The 24877-nt window shown below is 30.5% G+C and overlaps 5 protein-coding genes and 2 pseudogenes across 5 annotated transcripts; 3 read left to right on the forward strand and 4 right to left on the reverse strand.

Moving 5' to 3' along the window:
* Window positions 1-2471: 2471 nt before the first annotated feature.
* On the reverse strand, window positions 2472-2905 carry LOC108769552 (histone H2B). Its single transcript, XM_018520586.1, has one exon. The coding sequence runs from the start codon at window positions 2861-2863 to the stop codon at window positions 2492-2494; it is 372 nt and encodes a 123-aa protein (XP_018376088.1). The 5' UTR covers window positions 2864-2905; the 3' UTR covers window positions 2472-2491.
* A 234-nt stretch (window positions 2906-3139) lies between these two features.
* On the forward strand, window positions 3140-3634 carry LOC108769541 (histone H2A). Its single transcript, XM_018520569.1, has one exon. The coding sequence runs from the start codon at window positions 3153-3155 to the stop codon at window positions 3525-3527; it is 375 nt and encodes a 124-aa protein (XP_018376071.1). The 5' UTR covers window positions 3140-3152; the 3' UTR covers window positions 3528-3634.
* Window positions 3635-4866: 1232 nt separating this feature from the next.
* On the reverse strand, window positions 4867-8541 carry LOC108769517 (15-hydroxyprostaglandin dehydrogenase [NAD(+)]-like; annotated as a pseudogene).
* LOC108769602 (histone H4) lies at window positions 8516-9018 on the forward strand. The gene has a single exon (XM_018520639.1). It carries the CDS (start codon window positions 8560-8562, stop codon window positions 8869-8871), a length of 312 nt encoding a protein of 103 aa, XP_018376141.1. The 5' UTR covers window positions 8516-8559; the 3' UTR covers window positions 8872-9018.
* Window positions 9019-10379: 1361 nt separating this feature from the next.
* On the forward strand, window positions 10380-12746 carry LOC108769598 (uncharacterized). The gene is made up of 5 exons (XM_018520635.1): window positions 10380-11025; window positions 11612-11670; window positions 11914-11992; window positions 12073-12125; window positions 12350-12746. The coding sequence occupies exons 1-5, from the start codon at window positions 10651-10653 to the stop codon at window positions 12711-12713; spliced, it is 930 nt and encodes a 309-aa protein (XP_018376137.1). The 5' UTR covers window positions 10380-10650; the 3' UTR covers window positions 12714-12746.
* Window positions 12747-12935: 189 nt separating this feature from the next.
* Window positions 12936-13774, reverse strand: LOC108769599 (late histone H1). Its single transcript, XM_018520636.1, has one exon. It carries the CDS (start codon window positions 13679-13681, stop codon window positions 13001-13003), a length of 681 nt encoding a protein of 226 aa, XP_018376138.1. The 5' UTR covers window positions 13682-13774; the 3' UTR covers window positions 12936-13000.
* Window positions 13775-15644: 1870 nt separating this feature from the next.
* On the reverse strand, window positions 15645-17199 carry LOC108769596 (short/branched chain specific acyl-CoA dehydrogenase, mitochondrial pseudogene; annotated as a pseudogene).
* Window positions 17200-24877: the final 7678 nt, after the last annotated feature.

Here is a 24877-nt window from a genome sequence, read left to right on the forward strand (position 1 = left end):
GTGACTTAACGATTACTCTGATATCAAATACAAATACATTCGAGTAAATAATTCTGTGGAGGTAGAAAAGGGACTTGAAGTAGCGCGGCGCGGGCCGTGTAGGTTCTCGCTACGCAACCGCTAGTATTGATTTAATATTAAAAATATTAAATTTTCGAATTTTATTTACGCTATTTTCGAGCAAATAAAAAGCAAAAAAATCTGGTGTGCTTAATTTTATTGTAGCATCACCGGATCTATTTTTTTCAGCCTGAACCCCCTATTTTATTTTTTTATTCCCACTAAACCGCTGAAGCAAAAAAATTTTTTTTAGCAAATAATTAACAAATAAAGAGCACTAAATTTTTGACCATCGCGATTTTGATTTTCAATAGTGGGGGGTCCAGGTTAATAGGGGTTAGGTACCTTACGTTTACGTTGTCACGTCGCACGGATACGTGTCAGCACGAATGGACGAATCGTCCAAAACCGCGAGACAGCTATATGTTTATCAAAACATATGTGGTCTGTTTTCTGTTTCTGCACTAGACTGCACTAGAAGTCTCTTTCTTGCTTTCGACAAATATCAAATATATACCTATTTCATTTTAAGTTCCAAAAGTGTACACTGGTTCAGTCACAGAAAACAGACCTATAGCAGACCTATAGTCTAAGGCTGGTATTCATAGTCGAGTCTTATTTCGAGACCGTCTCTAGTAATATCTTAAGACACTAATGCAGCCTTCTGATTGGTTGATGACTTCTTAAGACCGTACTTAAGACGATCTTGAATATAAGATCTGACTATGAATACTGGTCTAAGAGGCTCCGCACAATAAAAGGAACAGGGAACAGAGAACAGAGAATAAGAATTTCAACCTATCAGAAATCATGTATTGTGGAACACACAGAGTGTATTCCACAATACATGATTTTTGATAGGTTGAAATTCTTATTCTGTTCTCTATCCCCTGTTCCTTTTATTGTGCGGAGCCCCTAAGTCGGCAATTCTTTCAAAAACACACAAGATAAAAGCAGCCGAACCGAAATAAAGGAACCAAACGTCCGCCGCGGACGAGTGGTTCTTCAGAACTATCTCGTCATATTTGTATGAAATATACGAATTAATGTTTTGCCTACCATAAGTACAACCTAAATTAGACTGGTTACTCCAACATTAATTCGACATATTTCGTAGCTATTCGCCAATTTAATAGAGCTCCATCTTTGTCCCTCAGAATAGGTTGTACTTGTTCCAACAGGAATGTGTACTAAATAACTTGACACAACCGATAATTTAACTTTTTTAATATTTAAATATTATTAAGTCTTTGAAAAAGCTGTAATAAAAAAGTTATATCCTTTCCTGAGCCATTACCGCCCAGGTTATTAAATTACACAAAGTTATATACAGAATAGTATACTAAGGACTATTCCATACGTAGTTACCGACAGTTGTCAATGTCGGTATCATTAATTAGCAAAAGCCAACGAGTCACGTTTTTCTCTTTTTTTCATCCTTGCCTTTGGCTGTCGCTACTTAACAATCGAAGTAAGGCAGTTCTTCTGGATAATTAATTATAATCAAAAAATTAAAATAACATTGAATTAATACTTTAATTCAATAAATTTAACATTAGAATATATATACAAAAACTTTAATTAATTATTCTTATTCTATTATTACTTTTATAAGTCTTTTTTTTTTTAATTTTTTTCAATAACTTTTTAGGAAGCGAAAGCATAGAGTTTAAATGAGATTCCAAAAAAAAGCTGACTCACATCAAAGATGTTCGCATCAGAATGACCATCGCTCGCAGCCTTCGCAGGTAAGAAAGCACGACTATATCGAAAAATTTTCTTCTACTGGTTGAAAATTATGCAATACTGTATACCATCTTTGCTGCTTTGATAAAAATATCAATTATGCAACGCAACTAGAAAATATTCGTAGACAATTTGTGGGTAAAGGATGTTAAAAAAGACCTTATTAAACTTACTTTTTCCTAAACCTTTTTATATAAGTAAGTTTTTTGTAGAATGACTTCTTGTATACAATAAAACTATTAAAAAGTTTGTAGCGTTTGGGGAATATTTCAAAAATGCACGCGCGCGCGCGACACGTAAAATTTTCGATAAATATTCTCCACCATATTCTTTTTTAATTTTTTCATAGAAGTTTATGCTTACCGAATTCTATTACAAAATTCATAAGCGATTTATGAAAATTAAAAAGAATATAAAACGTAATTATAAATATTTTTTTATAAAATATTTGTATAAAATGTAATTATAAATGAAGAATTAAATTAGAAATCCTAGTTACAAGTTTTTATTATACAAATTATCTTAATGACTAATTATAATTTAAAAACTTCAATAAAATAATTAAGGATTTGAAAATTTCAGGAATTAATACATAAATATATAAAAAAATTCGAACTAGAAGAAAACCAAACGTATAAATAAATTTGTGGCCCTAAAAAGGGCCGTTTATCTTGAGAGCAATAATTTACTTGGAGCTGGTGTACTTGGTGACAGCCTTAGTGCCTTCACTCACGGCGTGCTTCGCCAATTCTCCAGGCAGCAAAAGTCTGACAGCAGTTTGGATCTCCCGAGAGGTGATAGTAGAGCGTTTGTTATAATGAGCCAAACGCGATGCCTCAGCAGCGATACGCTCAAAGACATCGTTGACAAAGCTATTCATTATGCTCATAGCTTTACTGGAGATTCCAGTGTCTGGATGAACTTGCTTCAGCACTTTATAGATGTAGATAGCATAGCTCTCCTTCCTCTTCCTTTTCTTCTTCTTATCGGTTTTACTGATGTTCTTCTGAGCCTTTCCGGCCTTCTTCACCGCTTTGCCGCTCGCTTTCGGTGGCATGATTCAATTCTTCGTTTAGCGCCGCGCAAGCAATCGCTGAGACGGAACTTCGAAAAGTGGCGGCGCCGAGCCGCAGTGTGCTCTATATATACAGTAAAGCGACAGTGGTGGCGCACCAATCGCGTGACTCGATACAACCAATCGTCACGCGCTCGACATCCGATTGGATGCGCGTAACCATCGTAATATCGTATAAATACTCGCCAAGAACCGGTGGAAGTAACACTTCGAGTGGAAACGTCGTACCCTTCGTATCGTTGTGTAATCTCATTCTTTTCTAACTGCAACCATGTCAGGCCGTGGCAAAGGTGGAAAAGCTAAGGGAAAGGCGAAGTCTCGCTCTAATCGTGCTGGACTCCAGTTCCCCGTTGGTCGTATTCACAGACTTTTGCGAAAAGGAAATTACGCCGAGCGCGTTGGCGCCGGTGCTCCGGTCTATCTAGCTGCAGTGATGGAATACCTTGCCGCTGAAGTATTGGAATTGGCGGGAAATGCCGCTCGTGACAACAAGAAGACCAGAATTATTCCTAGGCATCTCCAACTGGCCATTCGCAATGACGAGGAATTGAACAAACTGCTCTCTGGTGTTACAATCGCTCAAGGTGGCGTACTGCCGAACATTCAAGCAGTCTTGCTGCCAAAGAAAACTGAAAAAAAAGCTTAACTGCAGCAATTACAAACGGCCCTTTTTAGGGCCACTAATTTTTTCATACGAAGAATATTTCATTTGCAATTTTATTATCATTATATTTCCTTTAATTCTTATGCACTTCCAACCAGTTAATATAAATTATATTAAAAATATATTTTCTTTTAATATCCATTTATTCGTTACCATTATGCTATAAATAAATAAGTTGCGTGAAAACACGTAATTCTAAAATGTATGTAGTTATAATCATTCCAAAATGAATAACAGTATTCGTGATCTTGAAATTAAGTACCACAATGAACAATCTGGAATGTCAATTATGTTGTGAACTATACTGGATTGGAAATACTGCACAAAAGCACTTTCGTATTCGTTAGACTCGTAATAGGGATAGAGCATTCTAATAATTTCATCCCTCACTATCGCAAATTAAGTTCGTACTAAATAAATTTATTTAAAAAGGAAATATATCAATTAAAATAATTAAATAAAAAAAATGTAAACCTTATAATATTGTGTCGTTATAATCTAGCCTATATCCTATTTAATTGAACACTCCATTTTCATTCAAATTTAGCATAAGTGTAAGGCTAGAAATATTTCACTTCTGTTTTAACATTTTTATTTATAAGTTATAGTTTTAACAGTTTCACCGTTTTATTATCTCTAAATAAAACAATGATATAAAAAATAAAGTTTCATGCAAAAGATAACGAGTTTTTATAAAATCATCAATTATAAATATAACATCAGATTTGCAAAATTACCTGCTCAAGTAAAAAAAAATGTTTAATTAGACTGGTGAAAAAGTTCATAAATTAATGCAATATATATTTAAAAAAATCATTACAATACTAGGATACTATAAGGAAAGAGTACGTATATGTTAACACTTTAAAAGATGATAATCCAGGAGCGGAAGAGGCAATACAATTTCTATACATTAAATGTAGGTAATTTTAATATAAAATAAAATTTTACATTATCATTTTTATTGCTAATTTTTATTTATATAATTTTATAAATATATTTCATTTAATAACTAAATATTTTATAACCTCGTAAAACATACGACTGGTAATCGTACTTACAATATATACACGTGTCGTTTTATAAACTATATCTTCCTCGATTTTCTTATTAATTTGTTTATATATGATTCTTAAGATTTTAGAATTAAATTTCAAGATAGAAAATGTGAGAACATAGTTAATATTATATCATAGATATACCTGTACAGTCAACTAAATATCAATGCAATTTTTTATTTCAAAAAGGACAATTTCATAATTGATTTGATAGATGTCATGTAAATTAGTCAAAATAACGTAAGGCATTATTAAATATTAATTTACATAGACAGAGATCGTTTTAAATAATGGGGAAAATTCGTTGGGGCGAATGGCGGTTCACCATTTTCGCTGATATAAACTGCTCCATTTTTACTCTCCGAATAAGATCTATCAATGGAAGCGCCACATTATCGGTTGTCTGTATCGGATATTTTTTCACTTCATCGTTAGCATTATCTATCACAGTGAGAACGGAGTCATAGATCTTACTGTTGATATCTGTTACCAATATTACGCTCGGACACATGATAACAACTCGCACTCCAGTTTTATCGTACATACTTGTTAAAAACTGATTGAATCCCAAAATAGCTAATTTTGAAACGTAATACATTGGCATAATATAAAATGGATGTAATGCAACTATGGATGCAATATTAACTATTACACCACTTTCACCGCCTTTATGCTTCTCCATGTAGTCAAATGCGAACATAGAGTCATGAATTAGTGCCTTAACATTGAGATCGAATGTTTCCTCTCAATACTTATTATTCAATATATCAGTGTTATTGATAATAATATCAAGGCTTTTGAATGCATCGACGATTTTCTTTAACGTCTCCTTCAAATCGTCAGTTTTCGTCACGTCACAAATAAGGAAGACAGCACGACCCTTCTCAAATTCATTTTCCAAAATAATTAGGTACCGCATTCTGGCCGTTTGATGTTGGCAGGTCAACCACAGCGACACTTTTTGCACTATTACGTAACAGTATTTCAGCGTACTTGTAGCCTAATCCGCTAGTTGCTAAGTTCTTGAAGTCTTCGATAAAATATACTTTAGCAAATTGTAATGAATGTTGTCTCTGTAAAAACAGAGCGTTTCTAATTTAATAATCTTTATGGCGCCTACTGTCTCGCTGATGATTTATTAACAAACTTGTTAATAAAAGATAATAAGACACTTTTATTTCTAAAAATGTGTTTTATTTCTCAAAGATAATTTTAAAAAGACAAGTTATACTTACAATTTTTTTGAAATTCAAATATACGTATATACGGGGTGTTAAAAAAAATATTTAGCATTTTTATGGTAGATAATTCACACCATACTAAGAAGAGTACAAAAATCTTAGTAAATCTTAGCTTTCTCTTGAAAGCTTTACCGTTTCTGAAATATTTTTTTATATATTAGCATCATGAATGAATTACTTGCTATATTTACAGAAAATACTCCACATATCTTCCGTTTGCCAGTGAAATCTTCTATTATAAAATATGTATGGAAATTGAATGAGGATATACAAAACGTAGTTTATAAACACTGAGGTAAACATCACACGCGACATGTAGAAGCCAGTAAGTCATTCATGATGTTAACATACAAAAATGTTTATATCTCAGAAACGAATTTTCGACCTATATTCACTAAGGTTTTTTATTCAGTATGGTATGTACTATCTATCATATAAATGCTCAATGGTTTTTTTTAACATTCTATATAAATTTAATTATAAATGACAATATTATGTACATTACATTAATGACATTTTATCGAGAAAGATACTTTTTATTGTATACAATTTCTTTCTTATTGTATCTTATTATTTTTTATTTTATTAAAAAGCATACATATTCTGAAATTTATAATCTTGTGCTAATCGTAAATCGATTTTATATAGTAAATTTATTTAATTGGATACACTCCGATTTCTTTTAAATTTGCTATAAATGTAAATTGACATTATGCTAATCTCTTAAAGCTTATGATGAAAACGTGAAATACTTGAGCGAGGTGTGAAATTCTATAACGAATTACAATGAACATTATTCTTTGTAAATAGAGTATTTCCAGTTTTATGTTTTTTCTTATCGCACTTACTTTTTATTGCTAATAATTTAATAAATTTGTTGATGGAAAATTTTATTAGCAAAAATACTTGTTTTATTGTTTCAATGATAAATTTGAGAAGATAAATTCATAACTATTTAGATTAAGGACATTCTTGAAAATCTTGATTTTGATTTGTTATCAAAAATAAAACTTTAAGTCACTTTGCCTTAATAACTAGATATTGATTTTTCATAGTTTCTGAGATATTTAGAATTAACATGTAATTTTAGTAGTAAACCTTCACTTTAGATGACCAATTCCAATAATCTCGACTTTGATATATGTAATTGTTAAAATTGTAATGAGTAATTTTTAAAAGGTTTTAATATATGGTCACTATTTTTCAAAAATTGTTAACAAAATAATTTTCATTGCATTTAAAAAGTAAACGTATGCTATTTATAAACCCATGTGGAACCTTCTTTGCATTATAAAGTGTATGCCTAGGTAAAGTAATTGTCACACTCTCTTCGAGGACTACACTACCAAAAACTAGATGCGTAGGTTTGGACTGAATCTCACTTAGTATGATAATATCAGAACACTATATATAAAGACATTATACGTGCATTAAAAGAAAGATTCTAATGAATATGGATGTCGTCCACATATAGAAATGTCAAAAAAGAATATAGATTCCGCAGTTAATCTTTCCTGTTAAAAATGTAATTATCAATCATGATCAGCCCTTCTTACGATAAGAACAATATTTTTTCGTTAGGACATCTCATAATTTCTTTGATACATATTTATTCCGCCAAAAATATTTATCTTTATAATGTTTTTATGTAATATTTTTCTATATAAATACATTTGAATTTAATATAAAAAATTTTCTAAACTCATTCAATTAACAATTTTAGAAATTTTTATCTGAAAAAACAAATGAATAACTAATCATTAATATTGTTTACACTTGTAAGAGAAATTGAAATATTTATTTTTCTTGACAATTTATCATATATAACATATATATTTTTCCTTTTTAATTTGAGAAAAGATGTTTATAAAGCTAAAATAAAATAAAATAAAATTTTCAAATGACTCCAGAAATTCTATTTGAAAAGTTTGTGTATCTATAAATAAAAAATTTAACTTGTTTTTAGAAAAGTTTAAATAAATAAGAGTTAGTTTTTTCATAGTCATATCTTTCGATTTATATTTGAATATAATTTTCATTCTCCTTTAAATTATATTGTATTTCGTAAATTATTTCTATGTGTTGGCTCCATAAATTATATAAAAACAAAAAAATATTCTTCAATCAATAAAAATCCAAGAAATGTGATTAGTGTTAAATGATTTATTTCGAATGCAAATGCTTATTTGTGACATAGAACGAGACACTATGTAATACGTAATGCATATAAGTTTAAATTATTGTGATAAGGTTATAATAGATATAGCTAAATACATTCAATAAAATTATATAAATACAACTATAATATTAATATCGATGACATCAGAATTTAGAAAAATGTCAATTCAATACGTAATAGTAAGCCGTATTATTGACATTATAAACATTTTTCCATGTTTTAAAAATTTAGTAATTAATATACATTTTTAATAAGTAATACAGATAAAGAACTGTTAAAATCAGTCTGCAATAAAATAATACTTTCAATTTTCAAAAGAAAAAGAGAGAGAGAAAAAATTATATTTCTCTCGCGCAGTTTCAGCGTTACGGCTGCGCTACTATATTACTAAGGCGCTGATTGGCTATTGGTATAGGAGAGGGGATACGACGGGCTGCCTCTCACTTATATAAGCATGGCCAACGGACCTGTGGCAACACTTTCCGTCGAGTTCTCACGGAGTTAGCATTGTTGATCATATCCGAGTATAGTTCAAAATGACTGGTCGTGGTAAGGGAGGAAAGGGATTGGGAAAAGGAGGAGCGAAGCGCCATAGGAAGGTTTTGCGTGATAACATCCAAGGTATCACCAAGCCAGCCATTCGTCGATTGGCTAGACGTGGCGGTGTCAAGCGTATTTCTGGCTTGATCTACGAAGAGACCAGAGGTGTCCTAAAAGTCTTTCTGGAAAACGTCATTCGTGATGCTGTGACCTATACCGAACACGCCAAGAGGAAGACTGTAACAGCTATGGACGTGGTCTACGCTCTGAAACGCCAAGGAAGAACCCTCTATGGTTTCGGTGGTTAATTCACTCTACCACTTGTCAAAATCAAATCAACGGCCCTTTTCAGGGCCAACAATTTTTAATACGTCGGAATTTTCTCTAAAAGCATATTTATATACTACATACATACATACCTTGATAAGTAATTAAAAATTACGTATATATACGTGCTCTTCGAGTTGCAGTGAAATGTTTAATATATAACTGTTCTCCGATTTTTCTGTGAATTCGTGTTTTCAAGCGTGGAGTATATTCTATATTTCTAGGAGAATAATCGTTGCAAATCCCATTTTTTTTTCTAATTTCAGAAGATTTTGATCACTAAAGTATACACTTTTGAATCGCAAACTTTTTTGCTATAATCTGTATAAAAAATAATTTAAACTTTTGATTAAAGCAGAGACTTGTTAATTTATCACTTTCTAACTGATATCAAAATTTATACTCAAAAGAACGGAACTTAGTGACAGTTTTCTTCCTGAATTTATTCCATGTTCTAAAATACACATTAATATTGCAAAAAAAATCGAAGAGAGCATTATACTAAACATTTATCAGAATTTTTATTGGCAATATTAGAAATCAAAGCACTTAAGAAATAAAGAATCATATTTTCCTTTACTCTGATTTAATTTTATGTAGTAAATCGCGTTAGAAATTAATGTTATTTCAATCCAAATATTTATTGCTATGGGGCAGTTAGTACAAACATAATGAATAGTAACAATGTTAATTTGCATTAATGCATCTCCCTCCACAAAATATTAAAATGTATAAACGTGTAGCTTCGAATGGATATTTGTCAATTTAAGTTTCATAATTCATAAATATATATTTTAACGTTTAACATTAACGATAAATGTTACAGTCAAATTGCTCGTTGTTGGGCGGAGCCTTTTGCACAAGATATAAGAGAATTAACAATCCGGTCGATATTTATAGTCTGTTCTTATTTTAAGACAGTCTTAAGTAATATTTTAAGATGCTCATACGCAGTGCCGTGACATAGATCAAGTGCTTAGGGCAGCAAATTTTAGAAAGATTTTTTTAAATTTAGCATTGATATATGGGTGATTTTAAGTCACTATAGATAGACGAGAGAATTTATAGCGAAACACGATTCGTAGTAAAGAAATATTAAATTTGCTTTCTGTTCTTCGTATCGAATTTATTGTCATGAGCTTAAATTACGATAATGTCGATGAATTGTTTACATTAAAATGTAGAAAAAAACCATTTTAATTATAACTAACATACTTTAATTTTTGTAGTTTTATTTTCTTTATATTTCAAATAAAGGGTTTATTAGGACAAGATATCTCGAGAAAATCAACTTTTTAATTAATTTAATATAACTTATGAAAAAAACTTTACCCGGTAACATCATATTTTGTAAAATGTCGCTCGAAATATTTTAGCCTCTAGGTGCAAAACGGATTAATACGGCCCTGTTAATACTGTTTTGTGATTGGCTTATGACATCTTAAGACTATTTAAGACGGTCTTAAATATAAGAACCGACTATGAATACCAGCCTGAGGGTTCTCCTTTCCATGAAAGGAAGGACTCTGATTGGTTGATTTTCTTACACGTTATGCAAAAGCCTGTGCTCTCGGCTCTTGCCCTATAATACAGTCAGTACGTAGCTTCCACTGCTGCAGATAAAGAGAAAGCTCTCTGAAGCGAGCGATCAGTTCTGAACGCTTGAAGACGCGGATACGTGAATACGATTGGAAGACAAAGAGAGGTGCATAGTTCTTGGTTGTTTCATTAATATCGACTGGCCGCCATTTTTATTCTTAATGATCAGAAAAACAAGGAACGAAAACTTTTCGCGAGAGGAGAAGGAATTCGTCGTTCGATTTGTGAACGAGCATCTGAAAATCTTGGAGAACAAGAGCAACACTTCGGAAGTGTACTTGAAAAAGCGCGACAAATGGCGGGAGTTAACAGAGAAACTGGAGGCATTCGGGGTCGTAAGAGACTGGAAGGAAGTGCGACATGCATATCAAAGATGGAAGTGGTTTGCCAGAAGGAACATCACTGCTTTACAAAAATGGGGCGACAATATACCAACGAGTATGTCACCAACGGAATTTGATTATATGATATATAATGTATCCTCTCAAAAATTTGAGGATGATGAGAGTAATTTTTCGAACGAATTCGAAAATAATGTAAGTGAAATAGGGACGCGGGGCAACATAGTTTTTTTAAAAACAAAATTGAAAAAATGTGTATATAAAGATGTATTTAATTTTTCTATAAATCGTAGTACAATGTTTTTTTATGATGTATAATATAAAGAAATCTAAACTTTGATATAATTATTTTCATATAAATAATAATTAAAAATTTTATATATAATAAATCGCAAAAATTAATTTTAAGATACACTTTTCGAATAGTAATTTCAAATAAAAAAATGTAAATGTTTCTCCCCACATTTATATAGTTATAATACAGTTTATTATGTATAAGCATCTTGTATAGTAATTAGTAATTATATTTAATTGTAGAGAATATTTAATTGTAGGTTTATTTGCATAGAATTAATATTACAATATAATTCAAATAATTTTTAACATTAATTCTATTTATAAATTGCAATGTGTTTGAATATAAAGTAATTTACAATATAATATAATAAATAGTAAATATATATATAAATATGACACACATATATGTATAAACAAAAAATATATAAATAAGAACTATTTACATACGTACAAATGTAGATATTGATATATATTTTATGTTTAGCATGTTACGAACGAGTATGATGAATTATCCAATGTATCACCTTCTTTTGATACAAACAGGTACATATGTTATACATTATTTTTCTATATCTAAATCTTGCTCATAATATTACACTATATATTCAATAGAATGTCTTGTTTTATATCAATAAATTATAAAATTTTTGGAATTTTATTCGACAGAGAATTAATTTATATGTATAATTTAAAGTTCGAATAATTCCTTGCAAACAGCAAAACAGTGAAAGATAAAATTACATGAATATAAATATATAGTTAATTATATAAATTATTTAATTTCAGTGGCTCTTATGTTTCTCACCCACTTCAATTCACTGAGAAACCTATAGAATATACAAATGAAATATTAGATAATTTGAAGGTAAGTAATCATTGCAGATTGCGAAGAAACATTTGAATATTTCATTCTTTTATTCATATTTTGATTAATTCTTTTGTTAGATAAAAATGGAACAGACTGATGAAGATTTACCAAAGACATGCGAGAAAACAAGGTATTATAAATTTGAAACGTAATGTGTGGTTCAGTTCTGTAAATTTCATGTCTTTAACAGATTATAATGCATAATTTTTTTATTGTAAAAATCTTAATTTTGTCTCATGTTTATTGATTATTTCATTTTAGATAATGCTTATATATGTATATAGTAACTTCAATATATGAAAATTAGTAAATAGAAATGAATCGATAAAATAATAAAATTACGTCTCTTTTCAGAATTGACAACACTGGTGTGCAAAGTACAAGTGTCCCGGCAAATTCGACAAATGTTACGAATGTATCCAGAAAATCATCTTTCGATGTTGCCGAATTCGTGCCGAATAAGAACCAGAAAATCTCTTCTAACAATGATCAAAAAGCTAACAATGGAACATCTAATAACGTTAATAGTAATATTGAATATAAAAGGCGAGAAAACTTATTAAAATTGAAACTTCTTCGCACTCAGCTTAATAGAGAAATTAGAGAAGAAGAGGAGAGCAAAATCAGAATGGAACAAGAAAAAATCAAGCTAAATATATTAAAGTTACAATTAAAAAGAGAACGAATACTTCTGAAAAATATGCAAAGTTCTTCCTAACATGAAAGGCGTATAAAATAATAAATGTACAAAGTTCTTTATATGAAATATGTTAACTATGACGTATCTGTATGATCTAGTTTTCATAAATATAATTTCACTATGCATTATACGTTTATGTTCGTTATGTTAATTAAAATACCTAAGATATTGAAATAATCATATGTAGGATTAGAAATAAAAACAAAATATAAATTGCGAGCATTTGAGTTATTCCTCGTTAAAAATAATTTGGGCCCTGAAAAGGGCCATTTGTGACTGCAGCGAGTGTATCCATCGCAGAACAATTATTTCTTTGCTGCGGCCTTCACAGCCTTCCCTGTGGCTTTCTTCGGTTTAGGTGTCTTAGTCTTTGCTGCAGGTGCTTTCACAGCCTTCTTTGCCTTCGACGGTGACTTGGGCTCCGTGGCAGCCTTGCCTTTCTTTCCGGCAGTCTTCGCGACAGCCTTCTGAGCAACTGGTTTCTTCGGACTCGTCGCAGCTCTCTTAGCGGTGGTAGTTTTCTTTGCGACAGCTGGTTTCCGTGGAGCCTTTTCTGTCTGCGCGTCCTTCTTCGTACTAGCTTTCCACACGTCCGAATTACCTAAGGCACGTTGCGCTTTTCCCTTGGATTTGGTGGGCTTAGGCTTGTCCGTCGACAATTTGAAAGAGCCGGTGGCGCCTTTACCTTTGGTTTGCACGACAGCACCTGCAGTAACGGCGGATTTCAGGTATCGCTTGATAAACGGAGCAACCTTCTCGCCGTCCACTTTGTACGTTGACACAATGTACTTCTTGATCGCCTGGAAGGACGAGCCTTTACGATCCTTCAACTGTTTGATAGCTGCTGTCACCATCTCAGAGGTTGGTGGCCGCGCCGATGTTTTCTTCTGCTGCGACTTAACCTTACTCTTGCTAGCCTTTTTAGTGACTGCGGCATTGCTCTCGGCAGTCTCGACAGCTGTATTTCCACTGACTTTGTCCTCCATCTTCTTGAAAGTACGTTTTACGTCCAAAAACGATCGAGTCACAGAATATCTCAATATCCCACAGAATGCAGAATAGCCAGATTGTTGAGTCTCAGGCGCTAACGACGCGCTATAGTATGCAGCGCACGGACCACGGAGAGAGACCTGCCCAATATGTCGACCCGTTAGTTTCGCGGAAAGTGATGGAGCGGTAAACATACTTCGACTTTGCGACGTTATTTCTATAAAATTAAAATCAGTAGAAATACAAAAAGCAAATTAACATATAGCCACGTGTATGCGGTTTCATTTTCATTTTCATTAAATGTTTCCGCGATTATCGGCTCGCGTCCACGATGGAATTTCGACGCTCAAGTATTTTCACGCCGATAGCGTAGCCTATGGAAAAACATAAAAATTGAACTTTTCCTTCAACATTTTCAATGTTGTTCCTCTAGAAAAATGTGCCGACGGAACGGGCCCACCACCTCGATTAATCGTTTCCGTCCGATAACGACTCGTATCCCGAAAATAAGAAGCTTAATTCACGGCCTCTCGGGATACGCGCGCGTGTAAGGTACACGAGGCAAAATGGCCTTGTTACTTCTTGGCTTAATGGTATATAATGCAAATCGATCCTACGATTTATAATTTTTCTCATCGTCCGTTCTGTAATTTATAATAAACATTAAATTACTCATAAAATTAATCCTAGAATACTTATCTACGAAGCTGACGAGCGAATATCGCGTACTTTACGCCACAGCAACGTAATGCATTCTATCCGAGAACATAAGAAAAATCGATTCAATAATGTAATCCCTGTTAATTGGTTTTTTTCAATAACAATGTTTACTAACAAAGTAGAAATTCAATATATTTTTAAAACGATAATTCTAAATTCCTGAATAACTTCTCGCTTTTTTAAAATCAGTTATGGTCGTATATGACAAGCTTCATTCATATAACATTAGTACAAGTTACTGATGTTAGTAGCGATAGTAATATATCAAAGTTATTAAGAATATTGAAATTTTATTATTACTAGATAATTTCCTCAAATATGTCTGTTCATAATATTCAGTAAAGCAAAAAAAAAAGATTAATATCATTTTATATACATGTGTGAGATACACCTTGTACCGACAGGGCGATATCCTAGCAATACGATAATTTATTTTTTAACTGTTTGCAACTGCGAAATATTTCGTAAATGAAATAATAAATAGATTATCGATCCATTTATTTCTTTATATGTTAATAAATTTTTTATTATTAACATATTTCTTTATGCTAATTTTTTATTAACATATTTCTTTATGCTAATAAAAAAATATGTAAATAATAAAAAGTTCACACATAAAAGTTAAATTAATTCATCATTGTATTCATATGCCTTCAGTAATATTTTATTAATTACAAATGTCAAAACACTTAGAATATAATTTCTCTAGAATATCCGTTAGAATTTTGTCGTTTTAATAAACTAATATAGCTTGTATTTTGTATTAAAGTATATAAGTGTAATATTAATATAGATAAATCTCGTATAAATATTGGTATAATCATATGTGTAGGATATTTATGATAAGGAGTAGAATAAAAATGAATGTATTTAAAAAGATTGATTTGATTGCATCTATTATTTATCATAGTATATGTAACCGCATAAGAAAATAAAATATTTTATTTTATTTTCTTATGCAATTACACACACATATATACACACACAATATTAAAAATTATTTAAACAATTTAATATTTAAAACATATTTATTTGTTACACTGTTACACGTTTATTTCTAATTTAGATAACATATAAAAGTATAAAAATGTTTTAAATTACATACACATGCTGTATTATATAAAAAAATTCTCAAAAAACATGAAATACACGCAATATGTTTAATAAATTTTAATAAGTAAAAATTGACGGATATATTATAAATAACATGAATAAGTGAAGAAAACGATATTTGAGCAAAGTAGATCTTGATACTTAGTAATATTTTTGTACAAATTTTTATAATTTTCATTTTCAAACTACGTGCCGATTATCGGCCTCGAAACAAGTATTTAAATAATTTAAGGAATAATCATAATTTTAAGAATAATCGTACTTTTTTTAATCATCATTTATGAATATTCCTTGCGGATACATTTCGCAATCGTCGACAACTGTATATTGCTTGTACCCTCGTAAATAGTACCAACTTTTACATCTCTATAATATTTTTCTTGAGGAAAATCGGTCGTAAAGCCGACACCTCCCACAAAGTCTATGCACTTTCCGGTGATACGACACGCAGTTTCGGACGCGAAAAGTTTCGCCATAGCTGCTTCCTTTATGACGTCCTTATTAGTTTCCACCAATCTCGCCGCGTTGTAAACGAGCAATCTGGCGCATTCCAATTCCGTTACCGCCTGAGCTATTTGATGCTGTAGGCTTTGAAAGGAGAAAATTTCCTGTCCAAATTGTTTCCTTTCCAACGTGTACGGTATGGTCGCGTCCAAACATCCCTGTGCTATGCCAATCATCTGTGCGCCAATACCGATTCTACCTTCGTTCAGAAATCCAGCCGCGTACTTATATCCATGTCCGAACTTTCCCAACAGATTGTCTTCGGGTATCCTAACGTTGTTGAAGTGTACCATGCAAGTGCCTGATGCTTTAAGACCCAACTTATCCTCGCGCTTGTCCACCGTCAGACCTGGTGTATCACGGTCCACGAGGAAGGCTGTGATGCCGCGATAACCGGCGGCAGGGTCCGCATTGGCAAAAATTATGAAAATCTGCGCTACGTCGGAATTCGATATCCACATTTTCGTACCGTTGATCACGTATTCGGCTCCATCTTTCTTTGCTTCAGTTTTCAAAGAGAAAGCGTCCGATCCTGAACCAGATTCTGATAGACAGAAACTACCTATGGAATCCCGGGCCAGTCTAGGTAGATACTTTTGCTTTTGTTCTTCGGATCCAACCTTAAGAATAAGTGAATTTACCATAGTGTTATGAATATCGACACATGCAGATACTGCCGGGTCGATTTTGGAGATTTCCTCAATGGTTATAATCGTACTCATAAAGTTGCTTCCCGTTCCACCGTATTCCGTCGGGATTTGGATACCCATCAGGCCGTTCTTGAATAGCTTTTGAAACACACTGTCGTCTATCTTTCCTTCCCTTTCCATCTTTCGTACGAGCGGAGCGATCTCCTGCTTGGCCAGTTTAGCGACCATTTCCTTCGTCATAAGTTCATCGTCTGTAAACTGTGTCAGTGGACCTGTGCAGTGTTGAAGACACGATGCGTATAAATGTAATTGGCACGTTGTAGTCAGTTTCTGTTGTGTACGGCGTAGAGCGGAACGGAGTGTAGATGGATACATAATTAGCACACGACTTTTTTAAAAGAAAAATCGGAAAAATGGATACTGAATATTCGTGAAGCGCGATAGTACAGATGTCAATACCTATACACGCGACTCGTACTCGCTGAAGACTGATGTTGAATCGCTATGCGATAATGCAGGACGGCGTTTAAGAATGTTATATGTATGACGTGGCAATCAGTGAAGACGTAATACGTAGAACGTGCAGCATATATTATCTATAGTTCAAATTATCGCAATGTATAATTAAGCAACTGTAGAACAAAGGTTTTTTTTATTGTTTCTCTTTTAAAAGTTTCTTTTTTTGTCAAGTTAATAGAAGTCTTGTACTTATTCATAAATATTCATAAATATGCACGAAAATGATTGCAAAATTATCAGGAATTCAATACCAAGCTGTTCCAACATACACACATTATTGAAGAGTTTAGTCATACATTGATATTTATAGTCGGCTCTTATTTCAAGATCGTCTCTGTAACTGGTTTATGATATCTTAAAATTGTACTTAAGACAGTTTTAAATATAAGATTTGACTATGTGAATACTAAGCTTACAATTATAAAAGACCATTTTCTCCTTACTTGTCATCTATCACTTACGTAAGTGCCATAGGCGTAAGCAAGCAAACATTTAATGAAATTTATTTACTTTTTTAAAACATACTGAAAATATAATTAAATAAACTAATCTGAATAATGTAATAAAAGTGTTTTCACAACATATATATGTATATTCTTGTCTGTGAAATCTGTTTATACATTTTTTAGATGATAATCGCATACGTTTATTGACACTAACTATGTAATACATACTTTAATATTACAATTTCAAAACTGTGTAAGACTTGTATGTATAGTAATCAATATGCATGTATATCGCAGTAAAACAGGCAAGGACTGATGTATGTTGAAGATAATTATCAGGCACTTAATCCCAATATATAATGTTGGAAGTTATTTGTGTAACAAATTATCATAAAGGAAAGTACAAAGAGTTTCCATTCAAAAATCGTTTTATCTGTACATTTCCTGATGTATTTTTCCTCATAGAATTCGAAAGTTATCATGACGCTGAATACACTCCAAAAAAATTGATCAAAAGTTAATAGAATCCTGATTCATATTATGACGAAATTACTGTGAATTACGCTTTAATAATTCAAAACTGATTCAAAGTTGGACGTAACATAAATGACACTACACGTGTGAGTAGTGTTGTATTGCAAAATGTTAAATGCTAAAAATTATATTTTTCCATATGATATATTTATTATCAAAAGATTTAATTTTATGGGAAACCATGTTAATATATTATTATTGCTCAATTATTACTTTTCAATTCAACGAAAAATAGAGAACACTTTCAAAACACTCAAAGTTGCACAATTTTCAGATCATCGATGAAAAATATATTTCGATGAAACATTATAGCAGACAAAAAAATAAAAACATTCTTTAAAGTTTGAAACTTACTTTAACATAGTTAAACATAGTTTAACATAGTATTTGACTGTTTTTAAAAAAATCTATCTTTATAGTTCCGTAACTTTACAAAGATCACATTATTACATTTCTAAGATTACATATACATTTAATAGTTTGTAGTTCGATAAAAAATTTTTTATCGAGATGCAGATTGTTGATATACGGAATTTTAAGGAACGTAACAAGGTCTTTGTTAGGTTAGAAGTTTTATACTTTTTTGTTAAGAAGTATAAAGATAAAATTTTTAGAAAAAATTTAGAAGCATCTTGAAAAACAAATGCAAGAAAACAATTCACGATTCAGAGGTCATTTTTTATACTATTATCCTAACAAATGTGAACATTAACTACTACTTTTATTGTGAAATTCGTTCGTATACAAAACTTACGGCTTAAATAATATAAAGATTTCATTATTAAAATTATCATTAAAATAAAAATTTATCTTCAATCACATAAGCTTTAGCAAACAATTTCGCTTTACAGTGATGTACTTATAACTACATTACTCAAACACGACTGCTTTTTATTTAAAAGCGTAAGCACGACCATTAATTAAATGTAAAATATGCGCTGTTCAAAAATATAAACGTCATCGCTAGTATCGGAGTAGTCCTATGGACGAAGAAACTCCATCCTATCCTATATATTGATAAGTAGGAGCGAGTTAAAAATTAGTGTCTATTGAAAAATATTATATTTAGTAATTTTATAGTTAAATAATAAGATAAATAGGATGTCCATTTCGTTTTGATTTGGACTTGAAATCGCCATTGACATTAGTTACATTATTTGATTTACATATTTACATATGTACATATTTACAAATATATATGAGTAGAAATTTATCGCAACTCTAATATTATATTACTGCGAAAATTTCTTATCGCTCTTACACCAGTTTTGCATTGATAGAATAATGATATTTAATTCTATTCACCAAATTTGAATAGAATAAATATTAAACATTGCTTATTCTAAATCCATGTTTCGATATACTGTTAGTATTGAAAATCTATAGCCCAATCAGCAAACAATGTTTCTAAAAATAATGGGTCGAGCCTTTTTTTAAATAAAAAAACCGTTTATTGTAACGTTTGAAGAAATATCCTTTTAACGTTTAAAAAACATTTTATTTAATGTTTGAAAAATCATTAATTGAATGTTTGAAAAAACGTTTAAAATATTAAAAAATTTTAGCATTTTTAAAAACGTTATAAATAATGAGTTAAATCATTTTTTTTATTAAGGAAGCATTTATTTTAATGTTTTGAGAAACTTTTTTAATGTTAAAAAAAACATTTTTTTGATGTTAAAATTATTTGAACAAAATTACAAAAAATATCAATGTAGAATCTTTTTTTAAATTAATTTTTTTTATCATCAGTGCCTAAATCTTAGACAACTATTATTATTAATTAATTCTAATTTTTAATTTTTTTTTACTTTTTTTCACTTAGCGGGTTTTAACCTGGGATTTCAGGGTTATGAGTTTCGTATACCTTATAAGTTATATCACTTATAACTATCGATGCACACAGTTCTTATTGTCATATACAGTATACTTAATGTAATTATATTGTGTTAATTTCTTTTCCATAATTATTTTATCATTTAGACCCATTTTTTATTAATTTGAGTTCTAGAAAATAATAAAATTTTTACATCTTTATAATAAACGTCGGATAAACGTTAAATAATTGGTTTTTTAATCATATTTTAAATAAATGAATAATGTAAAAAAAACATTTAATAAACGTCATATAAATGTTTAAAAAATGGTATTTTGAAAACGAATCGTAAAATTAATTGCAAATAAACATTTAAAACATTTAATAAATGTTAATTAATTAAATTCATTAAAAAATGTTTTTTCAAAACCATTATTTCAAATAAAAAATTATAATGTAAAATTAACATTTAATAAACGTTAAATTAATGAATTTTGAAAACGAATCGTGAACAATATAAAATTAATGAAAAATAAACATTTAAAAAACATTGTCTGCAACATGATGAAGAGGTCACGTTACGTATATTATAGATTTGTAAATATGTATTTTTTACACATGTAAATAGATGTACACACGTGTCGTTATGCCTTCTCATGCCTTTTCAAGTTTTTTCATGCCTTCTTATGCCTTCCTCTTATATCTTCTCCTACCTGTGCAACTTCGGATGGTTATATAGGTATTAATAATCATGTATCTATTATGGGCCTAAAGTCCGAATAAAAAAAGAAGAGTCTTGTTATTTGTCACATTATTTAGAGTCTTAATTTTCAATTATTTTTAAAGGAGACTAATTTTTAATTCGTACCAATTAATTATTAATGTGTCATATTCGATATATATAAATAAATTGAAATACAATATAATTAGCAACAAGGATTAGTTGAAAAACATAATAGTTCAATAATATATTATCGTGATTTAAAGTTTCAAAGTTTCCCATAAATTATTACACAAATTTTTATAATAAATATTAAAAGAAATAATCTAATTGATGTTTTGCGATGCAATTGTAATATATCATTTGATCTAACTTTAAATTAGTTTTTAAGTTATTAAAGCACAATTGACAATAATTTTGTAACAATATAAATAAGAATTAAGTAAAAGTGTGTAATAGTGATTTTAATAGTTATATACTAAAGTTGTCTCTGAGTAACAATCAAAAATTTTATATACAGTCAGTCGTAGTTTATTTAAAAAAATATTAACAAATGAAATAAATCATATAAACGTATATTAAATAATTTAATGTGATATTTGTAAAAAGTAAAATTCAAATTATAGAGTTTAATATATTTTTACATTATCAACTTTATTTATATATTTTAATAAACAACGATCGACGGTGAAAACATTTTGATTGTTGTATTTAAGGCGACTCTGATAACAATGTTTCCTTACTTCAAAAGTGATACAAATAAAAAAAAAACTACTTTTCTATTTGACAGAAAATTATTGATTAATCAAATAATATCAACAATAAGAAGTTTTACAATAGAAATAATTAAATGTCATTTTGGTCATTTTCGTTTCATAAAAAATTACCCTTTTTGAGATTCTTTGTGATTCTTTGTGTGTGTGTGTGAGTTAAATATCCTACAAAATTATAACAAATATCCAGAATAATTCATCAAAAGTGACATAACTCGAAATACTATCAACAGCTTATATTTACAGCTTATATTTATCAGCGAAATTTACTAAATTCAAAATAAAACAATTTCTTTTTTAATTACTAACTTCTTTGTATAGGATCCGCTGAATAAGTGTATCATCAGAACTCTCTTTCTCGCTTTCGACAAATATCAAACATGTACCTATCTCATTTTAAGTTTCAAATGTGTACACAAGTTCAGCCACGGAAAACAGACCTCTAGTATTAGAGTTTCAATTATTCTCTCAGTATTCTCTCTAAAGGACTTCTTTATTTACATAAACGACATTAAAATGTGATATTTTTATAAAAGATATCAAGATCCCTTTAAAAACTTCAAGAAAGACACAAGTGTTATTTGTTGAGCGGACTGTGAAGAAATTTATATTGATGATTAATAGAATAATCTTTATATGTATAACTCATTTATGATACTAATGCGAAAATAACATTTTCTTGACATTTTCGAAGGGAACGATATGTTATATGAACATTGAAATTTGTAAGATCGTCACTGTTACGCAGTTTTACCAAAGATTTTATTAACTTAATATATTTTGATGTGCTAATTTTTCCTTAAGTGGAATTATAGTGTCATTAATTATAATGATATGATATTTGGTTTCTGTGAAGAAAAATATAAGAAAATAATATTATCCTGAACACAGAAATAAAACAATCCTTAAACGGTCACGAAATTTCTTAAAACTCTTCTTTCACGTATTGCAAAAAATATCCGATTTATTATGATATGCGGATATTTTGCAACTTAATTGGCGAGCTTTGCCGCGGAGCGTCCTCGATTAACTAATTACTTTTCACATGTTACAGTTAGCAAATAAATCGAGTTTCAGTATTTTTCAATAGCATATTGTCTTAGGATTATTTTGGCACCAAATACATGTGAGAGCAAATAATTTTTGGAACATTATATAAGGGAATTAAGTACACAGCGCGTTGATTGACTGGGAGAAGACGTTTACTTCTCATCGATTTCTCACGTGTTACATTTAGCAAAAAAATTTGATTTCGTCATCTTCCGATAATACGTGACCCAACGATTCCTTTGATACCGAATACATACAAATAAATAATTCTATAGAGATAGAAAAGGAACTTAAGTAGAGCGACGCGAACCATGCAGGTTCTCGCGGCAAATATTGATATTTCTTAAAAAAAAAAATTTCAAATTCTATTTGCGCCATCTTGGAGCAAATAAAAAACAAAAAATCTAGTGCATTTGATTTCATTGTAGCGTTGCTGTATATATTTTTTTCAGTATAAGGGACGGGGGGGGGTTCAGCTTAATGACAAGCTAAACCCGTCTTTTTAAATTTGATTTCCTGCTAAACGACTGGAGCAAAAAAATTCGTAGGTAATTATTTAGAATACGGGGCCTCACCTCCGATTTTGATTAAATTGGGCTCATTTGACGCGTTTTCACTTACAATGAAAGAGTCTGGAAAAAAAATACGGCGGTCGGCCTCGTGAACCGAGATATCAAGCGTTAAAGTTCGAAATTTTAGAGGTTAAGATACCTGTCATTCTGACTCGCTGCAGCGCTATGCATACGTAAGATCTGTTCTTTTTCGAAGAATTCTGAACTAGTTCTGAAATAGTGCAATAAGATTTTGCACTAGTGTACTCCAATTCAGAATTTGAATTTAAAAATGACAGCACTGCTTTAAAAACAAAAATTTACTGCTTTAAAAATACAAGATTACTGCTCTAAAAATACAAATTCACTGCTTTAAAAATACAAGATTACTGCTTTAAAAACACAAAAGCACTGCTTTAAAAACACAAAAGCACTGCTTTAAAAACACAAAAGCACTGCTTTAAAAACACAAAAGCACTGCTTTAAAAACACAAAAGCACTGCTTTAAAAACACAAAAGCACTGCTTTAAAAACACAAAAGCACTGCTTTAAAAACACAAAAGCACTCCTTTAAAAACACAAATTCACTGCTAATGCAAAGAATTTTTAAAGCAGTGAATTTTTGTTTTTAAAGCAGTAAATATATGCATAATATTGCATAAATTTTTAAAGCAGAGAATAGGTTATTTAAAATGTATATCTTTTTTGAATTTTTTTTATATGGATTAAAATTTAAATCCAACATTTCGTGGAAATAAACGCTGTAGCTATATACTCGACTTCGTCGTTGTCCAAATTCCTATAAATTTTGAAAATTGTTACAAATGCTACATAATATATTATTCAATCCATTAATTAATTAAAGATAAAATAATATATTATACCTCATGATTTAAATAATTAAACCAGCAATGTATTTCATATTTTCGATTTCTTGTATATGCTTTCTTTAACGTAAAAGCTAAGATGTCATGTAAAACGTTTTCCGATATTGCATTTAAATATGCGAAATTGACAAGAATCATTCGTTTGTGGTCAGTTAAATTATGATCCCAGAACAATTTCCGTATAAATTTCGGCCATAAATTTAGCATCTCCAACTATATCTTGGACAGCAAGCCAAGGATTTTTGTTTAGTTGCTGTATTGGATACGACATTTTACAATTATGATCAAATGGCAATCTGCAGAATAGTATTTTATCTGCTTACAGAATACGTGCGCGACTACAGCGCATGTTCATTTTCGAAACATAGGTCGTGTTCAGTAGATTGAACCTTTGCGGATTTGTACGCACTCGTTATTGGTGTATTCTTCTAGACCTGTCTAAATCACTAATCAATAGTAGCGAACGCTCACAGATCCACTCTGCACAGTTGAGTCGAGTTGAGTTTGATGAACATGTCCATTTAGTTAGAATGACAGGTATCTTAACTTCTAAAATTTCAAACTTTAACGCTTGACATCTCGGTTCACGAGGCTGACCGCCGCATTTTTTTTTCCAGATTCTTTTATTGTGAGTGAAAACGCGTCGAATGAGCCCAATTTAATCAAAATCGGAGGTGAGGCCCCGTATTCTAAATAATTACCAAATTCGTATTGGAGCAAAAAATTAGTGAATAAAGAGCACTAAATATTTGACCGATCACGAATATGATTTTCAATGATGATGAGCCAAGGTAATGGGGGTGATTTTTTGTGGTGAAAAATTGTATTTTAAATTAAAATTTAAAAAAAGATATTGAATTATTTTTCTTGATATTATTATTAAAATATTTAATATCTACATTATTTCA

This window comes from Trachymyrmex cornetzi, unplaced genomic scaffold, assembly GCF_001594075.2.
Source record: "Trachymyrmex cornetzi isolate Tcor2-1 unplaced genomic scaffold, Tcor1.1 scaffold92, whole genome shotgun sequence".
Classification (NCBI taxonomy): domain Eukaryota; kingdom Metazoa; phylum Arthropoda; class Insecta; order Hymenoptera; family Formicidae; genus Trachymyrmex; species Trachymyrmex cornetzi.